The sequence below is a fragment of the Austrofundulus limnaeus genome, unplaced genomic scaffold (assembly GCF_001266775.1).
Source record: "Austrofundulus limnaeus strain Quisiro unplaced genomic scaffold, Austrofundulus_limnaeus-1.0 Scaffold1506, whole genome shotgun sequence".
NCBI lineage: Eukaryota > Metazoa > Chordata > Actinopteri > Cyprinodontiformes > Rivulidae > Austrofundulus > Austrofundulus limnaeus.
The window spans coordinates 4,262-19,245 of NW_013953908.1; the positions used below are offsets into that span (position 1 = coordinate 4,262).

General features: G+C 41.5%; 1 protein-coding gene across 7 annotated transcripts; it reads left to right on the forward strand.

Annotated features, from left to right (window-relative positions):
• Positions 1 to 1,545: 1,545 nt before the first annotated feature.
• Positions 1,546 to 11,952, forward strand: si:dkeyp-69b9.6 (zinc finger protein 628). 7 transcript variants are annotated; one of them, XM_014032658.1, is made up of 4 exons: positions 1,546 to 1,932; positions 2,327 to 2,447; positions 5,551 to 8,000; positions 8,289 to 11,952. In XM_014032658.1, the coding sequence occupies exons 3-4, from the start codon at positions 5,984 to 5,986 to the stop codon at positions 10,679 to 10,681; spliced, it is 4,410 nt and encodes a 1,469-aa protein (XP_013888112.1). In that variant the 5' UTR covers positions 1,546 to 1,932; positions 2,327 to 2,447; positions 5,551 to 5,983; the 3' UTR covers positions 10,682 to 11,952. The 7 variants fall into 7 exon arrangements, with proteins under 7 accessions (XP_013888112.1, XP_013888107.1, XP_013888108.1 ...); XM_014032659.1 differs by having other exon boundaries at positions 1,552 to 1,932; positions 5,551 to 6,197; XM_014032653.1 differs by having other exon boundaries at positions 5,551 to 11,952.
• Positions 11,953 to 14,984: the final 3,032 nt, after the last annotated feature.

A 14,984-nucleotide genomic window follows, 5' to 3' on the forward strand; every position in this document is an offset into this window, starting at 1 on the left:
CTGAGGTCCAGGGTCAACGCAGCCACATACCAGGAAGTTTTAGAGCACTTCATGCTTCCTGCTGCTGACCAACTTTTTGGAGATGCAGATTTCATTTTCCAACAGGACTTGGCACCTGCACACAGTGCCAAAGCTACCAGTACCTGGTTGAAGGACCATGGTATCCCTGTTCTTAATTGGCCAGCAAACTCTCCTGACCTTAACCCCATAGAAAATCTATGGGGTATTGTGAAGAAGAAGATGCAATACACCAGACCCAACAATTCAGAAGAGCTAAAAGCCACTATTAGAGCAACCTGGGCTATCATAACACCTGAGCAGTGCCACAGACTGATCGACTCCATGCCACGCCGCATTGCTGCAGTAATACAGGCCAAAGGAGCCCCAACTAAATACTGAGTGCTGTACATGCTCATACTTTTCATGTTCATACTTTTCAGTTGGCCAACATTTCTATAAATCCTTTGTTTTTATTGGTCTTCAGTAATATTCTAATTTTCTGATATGCTGAATTTGAGATTTTCATTTGTTGTCATTTGTAATCATCAAAATTAAACGAAATAAACATTTGAAATATATGAGTTTGTATGTAATGTATGAATATAATATACAAGTTTCACTTTTTAAATGGAATTACTGAAATAAATCTACTTTTTCATGATATTCTAATTTTATGACCAGCACCTGTATATTCACTGTACGGGACATGGTAAAGTCAAAATCACTTGCAAAAAAAAATTAAAAAAATAAAAATAAAAAAAATACTTTTGTTGATATATTTGGAGTGGCACTTTGCATGGAGTTCAAATTATCCACTATCAAAGAGGACACTATTGTGCACAGCAAAAATCACAACAAATACTTGCTGCAAACAGAAAATATTGATGGTGTCTCAACTATGTACCTATATAGCTCTGTAGATAATGTATAAAACATCACATTTGATCATTTCAAACGATTGTACAGAACACATAAATTAATATAAAATATAACTTTATTGTCACTCAGCTTTTTTTTAGCCTTGATTCTGTTTGTATCTCATCATTGCGTAACAAAATGGTGATGTGCATAGGTGAAAAATGCAGGCTAATAAAAAAATATATTTTTTAAAAGTAGTTCTCACGTGTCACAAACAACTTTTACTAGAATAAAGAAATTAAAGCCAACATGTGCAAGCAGTGGGAGATCCCTTAAACTTATATCTCCTATTATTTTGACTTATTCAGCAAATGTTTGTTAACCATTTATTAAACTTCTTAACATTAGGAAACTATGAAGAGTTTATCTGCCCAGTTTTATAGATACACAGAAGACTATGTGAAATATGTAAGGGTAAAGTTAAAATTAGTCAAAAATGTTACATTTTTAAATATTCTTTGGGGACATATTTATCAGAATTAACTTAATTTTTTAACAGGTCTGCAAAGTCTCTGGTATTACACAAAGCCTGCAATGTCCCGGACCAACACATACAGGTGTAATTTAATTAAGTGAGCTTATAAAACTGGGTCTCAGCAGTAAACCCGATGTGAGCCCCGCTGCTGCTACCCGGAAATATTACACGGGCCGGAAAGGACCAATGTTAGGGGAACACACGTCACTCACTTTTACCCGAAAATATTTCCACCGGGCATCCAGTTTTTGTTACATATTTTATACATTTATTTTTAATTTCGACCGACAATTGTTTTTAAACAGCGAAAGCTCCCCGGACAGCACACAGCCGGGGCGAAACCAAATGGCGGAGGAGGCTGTGGATTTTTAGCACCCAGCCCAGCAGCATCAGTGAAAATGGCTCTGACTAACGCCTGGAAAACAGCACGCAGAAATGGAAGCGGACGGTAGCTAGCTGGGCAGAAGAAGAAGAAGGCGTGACGACAAGGCCTTCATCCATCTGCAGCTGTTGTGTGTGCTCCGCGACTGGATGCGTAGGTAAACATCTTCCGAATTTGGTTACGCAGATGTATATGCTAGCGTTAGCATCGTGATGTTAACCTTAGTGCGCGTGCCTTTAACATTGTGGTTCGGGATGAAGGCTAGCGCTAGCAACCGTCTGGCTTTTTATTGTATGTTGCGTGGGGCTTCAAATAGCCCGAACGCCGAGCCGGGTTAAAATTAAATGCCAAGAACCGTGAAGTCTAGTATGCAAGAGAATCCAAAATGTTTATTTTATTTTTATTTTTAAACCTTAGCCATCACTGTTACAGGATGCTACCATTCAGGAGCATCCGTTATTTAACTGCGCCCTGAAAACTAATGTTTACTTTGTGTCGCGGGCGTGTGATGCTTGTTTGGTAATTTTTAGCACTTGTGTCCTTTTTTCCAGACAGATTGCAGATTTTACATTAAAATGAGCGTCGATAAAACATTTTCCCTCATCTGCCAGGGGAGCTCGGTTCTCCCAGGTTTCATCGCATCAGTCGGAGGAAATGGTAAGCTTTTATAAGGTGAGCATAAAAGGCGTCAAAAGTGAGTACTTCTACTGTTAGCAGCCCACTTCCAGACTTTCCTACAGTGAAATATTGTGCTATTTTTTAAACTTAGCATTGCTCGTCGAGAAAGTTACACACATCCTTTTTTTTAAATTTATGCAAATGGTAGATTAAAAAAGATATAATAACTCAAGATAATTGTCCATGCACAGAAAGCACTTTGTATCTAACAAAGTAAAAATTGAACAAATACATAAATAATGTGAAAAAAAACCCCTCACCATTTGCTAAATGACTGAATTGGATGTAAAAGTTACTCATCCTCTAACACTCTGTAATTACCTCCAATTATGTCTGCTCAGATAATTCCCCACAATAGGCTTGACTTCACAAAGCCATTTTTTTATACTTTTACCATTTATGGACTAATATTTAGCTTGTTATAACAAATTTTTAGATTTTTGCAATCATGATGGTGCACTAAAAGTCAGTGAAATGTGTCAACAAGAAATAAAAGCTTTGCTCCTTCTAGATCCATTTTTCGTCATGATTTTCTCTGTGTTTTGATAAAACTTTGTTTTGAACATGTTTAAGTGTTGCAACAAAATTAAAACAAAGAAAGAAATTGATAAAGATCATTAAGCAGCTAATAAATGTGACCCGTGCTGGCAAAGAATGAGTCTGATTGAGCACAGGCTGTAGTGCAAAAAAAGTGAAAGTATATATTTTTTTCCACAACTGAGATTTACATAAAATTTGAGACACCATCCAGCGAACCTAGTAACTAAAATAGCATATTCTACCTTTTAGTTACAGTTTTCAAACAGGTACATCTTCAGAACAAATCTTTTTTTCACATAACTCTTCAAAATTGACCATTTTTTTCTGCCAGCTGCTGGTAATATGGGAAGCCTTGTTCTGTAAATGTTTTTCCGTAAACTTTGGGGGATTCCCCATTTTAAATACAGGCCTGGTAACTGTCATTCTCTCAGTGACCTCAATTTAGAGCGGTGTCCATTCCTTCATTCCCTCCTTCACCCATTCACTCAAATCAGGTGTGTCAAAGCAGAGAAAGCCTCAAATTTTAGACTTTTCCTTTGGTCCAAGGGTTACATTTTATCCTTGATCTCTTGTTTGATTAAATAAAATTTGTTTACAGTGTTTTTTTTATTGGTGGAAAGATCAAAATTTGAGGTTTCTTTGCTTTGACACAACTGATTTGAATAAGAGAGTGATTAGCTGGCTTCTGCAGAACTTGAAGTCCCACTGAAGGGAAGGGAAACCTCTAAAGCATGTGGCCCTGGAGGCGCAGGATTGTGTACCATTCAGCAATTCCGGGCCTTGAGGTCCACAGCCCTGCATGTTTTACTTTTTTCCCTTCTCTAACACACCTGATTCAGTCAGTGAACTACCTCTTCAAGTTCTGCAGAAGCCTGATAATCATCTATTCATTCAAAGCAGGTGTGTTGGAGCAGAGAAACAAGTAAAACATGCAGGGCTGTGGACCTCGATGATCCCTGCAACAGAGTTCTCAAACCAGCACTTTCATAAACAAAACTAGCTTATTGCCATGCTAGGTGATCATTTGACAAATTTTAACCAACCACATATCATTTTGAAGCTTTTGAGAGAAAAAAATTGAAAATAACTAAATATTTAAAAAATCCTCTGTGACTCATTTAGCCAGCACAAGTCACTTCCTGTTGTCCTGTGTTTTATAAATCGCATTTTTAATATAAAGATAAAAGTTATAAATGTTTCCTACAAGAATGGTGATAATTAGAAAATTTAAAATAGCTGTAGCATGGAGGCAGAGAGTAATCGGACACACTACATTTGTAGGAGTTACGTTTCTTTCTAACAGAACAGATGCAGCATGAAAAGTAAAAGCACTGTGGTATTAATATTAAAAGTACTGTAGTGTTGTGGTATTAATAGTAAAAGTACTGCAGCATGAAAAGTAAAAGCACTGTGGTATTAATATTAAAAGTACTGTAGTGTTGTGGTATTAATAGTAAAAGTACTGCAGCATGAAAAGTAAAAGCCCTGGTAGTTCCCAGTATAGTAATATAATAAAATGCGTCACTACTTCTATAAGGTTTTTGTTAGAGATGCAAAGTCTTCCTCTTCTTTCACAGACACCTACGAGGTGCATTATTTTCATAGACGAGGGCAATAAGAACAACTTCCTTTCTATAATAAATGCCAACCTTTTATTAAAAATACTTTATGCTGCAATTCAAGCAGAACCAAATTAATAAGTTGTAAAAAAAATCTGAAATGTTGAATTTGTTGGTTGCATCAGCTGTAAAATCTGTAGAGACTGCACAAATGATTCACTTTACTCAGTATAATGAATAATAAAAAACAAATGTTAAGTTTTCTGTTGTTTTTAGATGTTTATTAGTCACATTTTTCTCATTTACTAAAGGCCCTGTCACACTAAATCATTTTAGACAACTGATGCTGATTATGAAAATTGTGTTAATAAATTACTCCTATAGGTTATTTGATCTAATCATTAGCATTGCAGGATGTACAAGAGAGGCTTCCTGTAGATTTTTATTTTTATTCCATCTTCATCGTAGGCGTCTTCAGTGTTGGACAAAATTTTCAAACGTTGTCTAAAACAGTGTAGTGTGACAGGGCCCTAAGGCTAATTGACTCACAAAAAATAACAACAAAGATAGCAACTCAAGTTTGGTAATGTAAGTGCTCTCTTTGGTACCAAATAAGCTGTTTATAAAAATACAGGTTCAACAACTTCCCTGCACGCTGTTGAATTGATCAAAATCTCATTGTTAGATCACTGAAGTGGAGAAATATTTACTGTACATATACATAAGCACTCAATTATATCACATGATCATTGTTTTAAATACAAATAATTTAAAAGAATAGTCAAATTTCTGTTTAATTTCTATATTTTCTTATTGTCTTCATAGAATTTAAGTTTCTCTTTTTACAGATTTGCTTCAGTTGGCGAGACATTTCATCATAGATTAAAGGCCAGTTTTGTTAGTGACTGAAGAACATGTTTTTATTATTTTTTTTATACTAAAGTCTGTAGAAACCTTCTATGACTTCTTGTCTCCCTTTCTGAATCTTGTGTTTTCAGTTGTAGGAAATTCTTGGCTGAACACGGATGAGGAATCTTAGGTGAAGGGAAAATGCCATCGCAGTAAATCTCACAGGAGACGAGAAGTCATCATTTGAACTGGTTCTCAATCAAAAGCTACTTAATCAGTTTTGAAACTGGGTGGAACTCCTCTTCCTGCCAGAAAAGACAGTTTTATCCTTTTGCTCTTCATATTATCATCTCTGCAACCCCACTCATTTTGGAAGTATAGTGTGATCAACAAAGAGTGGCGGCATCAGAAGTAAACAGTTTGGAATTATGAACTTTAATCCATCTTTAAAGTAAGACAGTAGTAGCATAGCCTTACCCTTGGGGTAAAATTTGTCTTTCACCAGTAAGTGGTGGGATTATTGTAGCCGCTCCTAGTGCTGGAGGTTTGGCATCTGCACCCCCATGCGCCAGTGAGTGGGAAATGTTCCAATTTGGAAAATACAATCTGGACATTATAGAGATGTTAAGTGGGCACCAGGCCCACCAGTTCAAAGGCCTTGGTTTAGATCGACAGCTACAGCATCAGCAGCAAGTGCAACTCCACCAGCATCAACTCCAACAGCAGCAGCAGCAGGCTGAGTCTTCTGGAGCCCTTCTGTCTGGACTTGGCTTGGGCCCCTTGCAGGGGTCTAGAGGTAACGCCTTTTCTGATTCTGCCTCCATTTTTGCCAAGATGAGTGCCCCTCCTCCCCCACCTTTACAACAGCAGCCCTCATCTCAGACCTCCCGTTCAAAGTCAAGCAAGATAAGCAGCAGCAGCTCAAGCCATTCTTCAGGCTACCCACAGTTCCTGCGCTCTTTCCACCCGTCTGAGGCAGCACTAGCACAGGAACAGTTACACCCTAGCGTAGGTCGCTTTGAGCACTTTACTGGGGGGAGTAGCAGTAGTGGGAGTGCTGGGGGGTTAGGAGGATTAGTAACATCAGCACCTCCACCACCTCCTCTGCATCCCGGCCTCTCTGTCCCCCAGGCATCACCTGGCCCCTCCTCCTCCTCTCCCTCCCCATCCACCTCTGTAGCCACGTCCAACAACCCCTCTAGCAGCAGTGCAGTCAGCTCACTGGGGCACCAGTTGGTTGGGGCCCAGTCTGATGCACGGAGCCTTCACCAACAGTTTAGTTGCATGCTAGCTGCTAATCAGTATTTTCTTTCTGGGGTGCCTACTAATGCTAGTTTAGAACAATTCCTTGTTCAACAGGGAACCCATAACCACTTAGGGATTGGTTTAAGTCAAACAGGTGGGGAGCCGAGTACCAGCCTTGCACCGCCTCCCGCTTTGCATTCTTCTCACTCACATGGCCACTCCACTCCCCAGCCTCAGCAGGCACCACAGCAGCCTCCCCAGCAGCAGCAGCTTCCGCCTCACTCCCTTTCTCATCCCCACTCCCATTCTCATCCCCACCACCCTCTCCACCCTGGCTCCCAGGCTCCATCACTGGGTGGCTTTGACTTTCAGGGCATTCCTGTGCTTTCGTCTAATCAGATAGCTTCCCTGATGCAGCAGGAGGCAGGTCTGCCCCTCCCCTTACCACTTCATTTATCCTTATCTAAAGAAGATGGTAAAGGTGAAAGCAGTGGAGGTGGAAGTAGCAGCAGCAGTAGCAGTAGAAGGAAAAAAGCCATGGCTGGCTATTTACCACAAAGAAAATCCGATACCAGTAATAATAACAGTAGTGGTCATGGTCATGGTAGCCACAGTAATCCTAGCACTAGCAGTAGTAACGGCGGGCTAAGTCATAGCCAACCCCCGGCTTTAATTGGTAGTGGGGTTGGTATGACAAATATGGGTGGAGACCCATCATCCCTTCTTGCCTCGTCATCTTCATCCTCATCAGTAGTGTCTTCTTCCTCCTCCTCTGCTCCCTCTTCCACTGCTGCCTCAGTACTAGTTACTAACGATTCTCAGCTTTCTAAATCTGATAACCAGAGTGCAATGCAACCCAATGCCACAGGGTCTGATACAGAGCTCATTTATAGCTGTGGAGACTGTGGCAAAAGCTTCCCTCACCTCTCAAGCCTTCGCAGGCATATGCGCATGCATGAGCCAACCACAGCAGGTACTAGCAATACTGCCACTACAGGCCCAAATCCCATTTACATTAAAACACAGTCTGATCCAAGCCTTCCCCATTCGACCCAAGAAACCCCCCAGCCCTCATCAAATTCCTGTCCTAGCCCAGAGAAAATATTTCATTGCCCCGATTGTGGCAAAGCCTTTAGGAAAAAAGGGCACCTCCTGCAACATGGAGTGATACACTCTTCAGCCCGCCCGTATGGCTGTTCCACCTGCTCTCGGGCATTTAATCGTAGAGAGTCACTGACACGCCATGAGAAGATTCATGAGGAAAAGCCGTTCCGATGCCCCGCCTGTGGTCGTGCCTTTCGTGAGAGCACCTCTCTACTCAACCATGCTGCCTCAGGCACCTGCGGCAAGCCAGGTAGGGGACCCAAACAACGGGGCAACAAGACAGGAACTGATAGTGAGGACAGAGTCGGGGGAGGGAGTGGAGGAGGTAACGGAGGAGGGGGAACTTATCAGAGCAGTAGAGGGGTTAATTTTGGGAAAACTGAGGAAGAGGATGGTGTAATCATTGTGGGTGAAGGAGAACCTAAATCAGGTTTAGGATGTGATGGTCTGTTTCAATCTGGAAGGGGAGGGAATTCAAATGACAGGGACAGAACAGATAGTAAATACCCAACTGACTACTCTCGGAATCGTTACACAGGCTACCACGATGACCACCGTTCTCAAGGTAACCCATCTCCATGCTACTCTGGCGCCTCCCCCTGTGGAAGTGGGATGGCGGGCCCATCTCTGAGAAAGGCACCCTTGGCCCCAACGCTGCATCCGCACTCACAGAGCCACCAGCATCACCATTCGCAGCAGCAGCAGCAGCAGCAGCAGCAACAACCCCACCTGCCTCTTTCTTCTCTACTGGATGACTCAGAGGATGATGTCACTAGCTCTGTCAATAATGCAATCTCTGCTATAACAGCAGCTAGTAGTGGAAATAGAGGGGATGATAGGGGAGACATTATAGGAGGTCTGCTAGGTGGTCTTGGTTTAGGACCTCTGGGCTCACCTTCGTCCACATCTGGCATGGATAAGAATTTTAGAAGTGCTGGGAGCCAGGAGGCTATGAGCAGCAACCCACAGAATCTGACCACCAAACCAAAACGCCCTCGCAAACCAAGAGCTAAAAAAGATCCTGCAGCTGGTGGACAGCCCCCAAGACGTAGGCAATACACCCCTAGATTGGGGCCCAGTGGGCTCCCGCGCACTCACCTGTGCAGTGTTTGTGGGAAGGGATTTGCCCGCCGCGAGACCCTGCGTCGACATGACCGCATCCACACTGGAGAAAAGCCCCATCACTGCACTATATGTGGCAAGTATTTCAGAGAAGCTTTTCACCTCAGCAAACATCAAACGGTCCACTCTGGGGCAAAAAATTACAAATGCACCATCTGTGGGAAAGAGTTTGGTTACTCCCAGAGTCTCAGGAGGCACAGCAAACTCCACCAGAAAGGGGAGCTCGAAGAGGTGCCTACAACACCAGCTGCAGAGAACCTTAACAGCTTTAACCCAAATCCTCAATGTAGCGTTGTGCAGGACAGGAGCCAGAACCAAGCACCAAGCACCTCCTCCTACTACCCCTACTCACAAGACGTCAAGCCTCAAGACACAAATCCTCAGTCGCAGCCTCCACCCCAATCCCAGCCGCCGCCTCCACCACATCCCCGACTATACACCTGTGCTATCTGTTGGAAGTCTTACCGTCACCACTTCCAACTAACAGCCCATCACCAGATGGTTCACGAAGGTGGGGGTGACAAGTTTTTTTCCTGCGAGGTTTGTGGAAAACAGTTTGCCTACTCTAATAGCCTCACTCGACACAGGCAGTCTCAGCATGGGATTACCCGTGGTGAGCAGTCCAACCCGCAAGACGGCAGCAGTGGGTCTGGAGAAAACAGAGGTGGGAGTGATGTTAATCAGTCGGCATCTGAGAGCGAGGCCGCCACCAATGCCTTGCTTCAAATGGCTCCATCCACTGAAGGCCACGGGGGACAGGGTCTTAGTGTTGTCACTCACAGCCATCAGCAGGCGCCTCCACAACCACCAGCTGGTTATTCTCCCCTCTTTTATGATGCTGCTGCAGCCCAGTCCGCTGCGTCTAACGCCCCAACTTACTCTCAACCCTTGCCTCCCAACTCTACAATCATGCCCCCTCAGCACCCACACTCCCCGGCCGGGGTAAAAGGAGAACACATTTATCCAGCTGGATCCCGTAGCCGCACACTCCACACCACAGCCCCGTTTCAGCCCCTCACGGAACTGCCCTCCACTGAACATCACCATCTGCATCACCATCACCATTACTCCCACCATCATCCCCATCATCAGTCAGACACCCAGCCCCACCAACACTTCGACTGCAACATCCCGTTGTCCCACGATGAAATGAGACGACACAAGAAGAAAAAAAAAAAGTCCGACAAGAGAGAATGGAGGGGAAATAAATGGGCTTCCCACGACTCGGTCAGATTTGATGGTGTCAAAAAGAAGAAAAAGATCAGTTGTACAGTAAGAGGGCAGTTGAATAAAAGACGAGGCTCTCTTCGACTGACAATTAGGCGAGGAGGAGGATCAGGTGGCGGTGGGTATAGGCTTGTCAACACTGGCGGAATGAAGGTGCAGATCCTGTCATCTCTCCATGTCCCGGTGAAACGCTTTGGATGTCCCATATGCCCCAATTCAGTGTTTTCCCGTAAAGCTGGACTGCTTATCCACATGGCGGTCAAACACCCACGGAGAGCCTTGAGCTATCAGGAGCGATTAAGGTGCAGTGTGTGTGGGAAGCAGTCTCATGGGCCTCTGGCAGCCTTCGTCCACCGAGCTTCCCATCGCGCCAGAGGGACTTTCTCCTGCCGCCGCTGCGCCGCCCGCTTTTGGAACGCCGCACTTCTTCACAGGCACAAAGTGTCTTGCCGCCGCAGGGCTAAAAGACTGCAGCGAGGAGATGGTACGAGGCTGAAGCTTTTGAAGAGACCGGAAGAAAGACAGACCCACGAGAGTCACGAGGAGATGCCGTTTTTGCAAGGATCACCGTACAGATACTGATCCTTGTGTCTGAAAAGAGTGGCACATGAGGGATTGTTTTTTTGTTTTCCAGCTCTAAAAATAAGGAAATGAGTTAAAAAAAAAGGACTTCAAAAGGCATATGTAAGAAAAATGTGCCTGGTGTTTTTTGTTTCATCTTCTCTGCTGACTATTAGAACGAGTGTTAACAACTACTGTAGAACAATATATTAAAATATTACCAGAGATTCTTCCAGATTATATTGGAAGGTGCTCAAAGGTGTTTTTTCAAAGACGTGACTGTTTTCATAGGATCATTAATTAACCCTTAAGTGCATTGACACTATGCTTGGCTGACACTGTGCAGTTATCTAGACAAGTTTAGATGAATTGACCTGCTAATGTATCTTCCTTCTACAACTAAAAACTCCCGCTACACCTCTTCCTGTATGATAAAACGTCTCTGCTGTGTATTTTGTCTTGTTGTTGTTCACTTAGAGGCTCTGAGGATTTTATTTTTTCTTCTTTCTCTTTATGTAAAGTGCATTTATTAGGAGTAGGGACACAGGGACAAAGACCTTTTTGTTGATAGTTTGTCAGTGCATGTTTGTTCAAGTTGGTTCAAGTTTTTTGCTGAGGTTGTGAGATCGCTCCTACAGTACGTGATGGTTTTATTCAGTATATCCCCACAAGTTTGTAGTGTAAACATGATTTGGAAGTCGCTCTATTATTACCTAGTGATTTGATCACGTATAGATGAAAATGTTGGTTTCTGGTAATTAACATCACAAGGATCCCTCTCCTGCCAAATTTGAGACTCTTTCCGAGAAAAAAAGCCTTGTGTACGATGTTTAGTTTACTTTCTTTATCTGAGATGTTCCTAGCTTTTTATACCACAGGATTAAAAAAACAGGTTAAACAAATCAACTGTAACAAGTTTATCATGTTATTTGTATGCTCTTTTTAGCAGTAATTATTTCTACTGTACTCCACAGTGTTAAAGACAAGGACCTATCATGATAGAAACAAATGTACTATTTCATGTATTTGTAATCAGTCTTCTTACCCCCTTAATTTTTTTTGCTGATTTCCAATCATATTGTTACTGTTGAGCTTTGTTTTTTCCTTTCTTCTTCTAAAAAACTAAATTTTAATTTTGCCACTTTATTCACGTATAAAATGTTCATACCCCTGTCATTTTTTTTTTCTTCTAAAGAAAAATGATAGTTTTAGTAGATTTCTATTACACTATTTACTGAGAAGTCAGTAGTTGATTATATCTCAGCAATGAATAAAACTTAAGTGTAATTTGTTTTTTCTTTTTCGTTTCTGACTCTGCAACTATATCCAGAACAAAAAAATACAATTTCTATTTATCTTTATGTAAATTTAAAAAATGGATATGTAGCTGATCATAACAGTGAATTTCATTTAATTATTAACTGCTTCCAGATCATTTAACGGTTTTGGTAATACCACTACATTATTGTGGGTATTTTTTAAAAAATGCAGGAGGAAAGCTCTCCCATTTAGCTCCACAAGATGGCAGTAGTGATCTCAGCCTGGTGGAGAGAGGCAGACATGGATTTAACTGATAGGAGTGAAGCAGAGGGGCTGATGCGCTGGATGACTTTGTTTACCATCTGGCAGAAAGTAAATAACGTAATTAAATAATACTTCTTGGCTGCATTAAAACAGTTAATGAAAAATACAAAATGTGTCTCAGGTTCTACCTTATAATTAGAAGTATCCCGATACAGTTTCAGTTTAGATAATCACTGATACAGAGTACTTAGAGTTAGAATTTAAACTATACACAATGACTTTAAAAACATTTATTTAGAACAAGCTGGCTCTCCTTTTCTGGCCTACAACCCTCTGACTGGATCAAATCAAATATACAGCATAAAGGCTATGGTTGAAAATATTTAAAGATTTTCTTTAATCTTGTAAATGTCTTAAATATTGAACTGACAAACCTTTCACTTGAAATGTAAACACATTGAATGGAGTATTGATACTGGTTATCAGGACACTTGGTAGGAGTACTTGTATTTGTAAAAATGCTGGTATAAGGACACTGTTTATGCTGCGTGGAATTTAGCTTGAACTTTGTGTAAAGTTAGAGCAGGAAGAGCCCAGGATCGCCTCCTGGCCTGAGGCCTGTGAGTGGAGTCTGCGTGTTCTCTCTGTGCACTCATGGGTTTTCTCTGGGTATTCCAGTTTCCTCCCACAGACTGAAAACACAGGTAAATTGGGAACTCTAAATTGACTCCCAGGTGTGAATGAGTGTTATTGTCTCTTTGTGGCTCACCAGTTCAGCGTTTACCCCGACTCTCAACTCGGAAAATAACATTTATGTGTGGATGTAATCATGAAAGCTGTGTAATATACAGCTATTGTTTTTTTTCTTACACGTGACATACTGTCACAATGAGTCAGTCAGAATATTTCAATAATGACTTATTTACAATTTCTCCCATCTCAAAACCGTCACCATGGGATGTATTTATCACTTGGGTTGGCAAATAATTGTTAAAGAGGAACCGGTTTGAAAACCAATTTTACTGGTCTGGAACAATGCCATTTGGAGTTCTAGCCAAGAGGTTCACAGAGTTTACGATAAAAAAGTTTCATCAAATATACAAATTGATTTCCAGGCACTACGGCACACCTAAAATGAAGTACGTCCGTGTTAGAAAAAACTGATGTGAAGGTTGATTAGATTCTATTTCAGTTGGCATCACTAGATTCATTTTTAGGTAAATCTCACTTTTAGCACAAAAAACTATATAATTTCACATATTTCTTCACTGAAGCCACTTGTTTCAACTCTTTTAGGCAAACTCTGGCGTTTTAGAAGCAAACTAACATTTTAACGTGGTCCTGATCAATATTACCTCAGATTTTCTGAAGGTCTTTTAAAGTTTTTCTTTGGCTGCTTTTTTATTAATTTCCAGTTCGGTGCCTGGAAAAGTTTCAAAGGAATATACTTTCTGTTACCTGACTATTTTCTGAGAAATAAGTCACTAATGAGTCATTCAGATATAAACAAATTCCTAAACTGATTGGATGAACCTGTTTTGTGCCGAGAACATGATGGTCAATTTGAAAATAAAAACCAGTTTAAAATAGCATCTTCAATTCTTACCAGCAGCAGCATGCCACAATTAAAATTTAATTTGTGGGATCAAACTAACAATAGCAACAAAGGTGATTCCCAAACAAGTGCTGGCTTCAAACTTGTCCTACAGCTTGGTGATGTCTACTGTACATATTTCAGGTTTGGAGTCATGTATTTGCCGGACATTATTTCCTAAAGATGTGTTTTCCTTTTGCTTTATAAAAAAAAACTTTGACATATCTTCATTTTTCCCTTTAAAGCATACAAGCTGCACAGTGGCGCCTCCAGAAGGTATAATGGGGTGGGCCGTGTGGGGGCCACCAAAATCAAAAGCCAGATCAGAAATTCTATTATCCTGTTATAATCCCTCAATACAGTATAGTCATATTTAACATAGACATACAGTCAGGTCCATAAATATTTGGACACTGATACGTTTCTCATAATTTTGTCTGTAAACACCACCATGATGGGTTTTGAATTAAACAAACAGGACAGGAAAGTGGGAGGCACAAATAAACCGTTCACCCGATTTGGATGTAAATGCCTTCAAATTAAAGCTGAGAGTCTGGAATTTAAGCGCATCTTGTTGGTTTTATTTCAAATCCATTGTGCTGGTGTTTACATCTAGACATTGTATGTTGGCACCATCTTGAATGTGTCAAGTGGAGCGATCAAAAGAAGATGCATCATTCGTATGCTGCGTGGATCTGCCTTGATCAGTTTGTCTGGGCTGAGAATAGTTCTGAGGATGTGATGTTTTTGGTGATGTCTGTCTGTGTGTGTGTGTGTGTGGGGGGGGGGGGCACATAAAAAACTGACAAGTTGTGTTGGTCTTCCCCTCATATGGATATATTTTTATATATGTTAATCGATGCCCTGTATAGATATATTTGTGTGTATATATGTTCATAGATGAACCCTTGCCCAAGGACATGACTGAGATTTCTGGAATCGGGGATCGAACCGGCAACCCACTGGTAACAGAATGACTCCAAAAACCACTCCGCCACTGCTGCCATATGCATAAATAGAAATACAACTTTGATACCCTGCATCGTGATGATGGGAACACAGGTTTTAGACCGGTTGTCTTTATTCAGGGAGACTTTTATTTTAATTAGGGGATGGAATGCTCTCTCTGGGTTGAGAGGTTGTGTGTGTGTGTGTGTGTGTGTGTGTGTGTGTGTGTGTGTGTGTGTGTGTGTGTGTGTGTGTGTG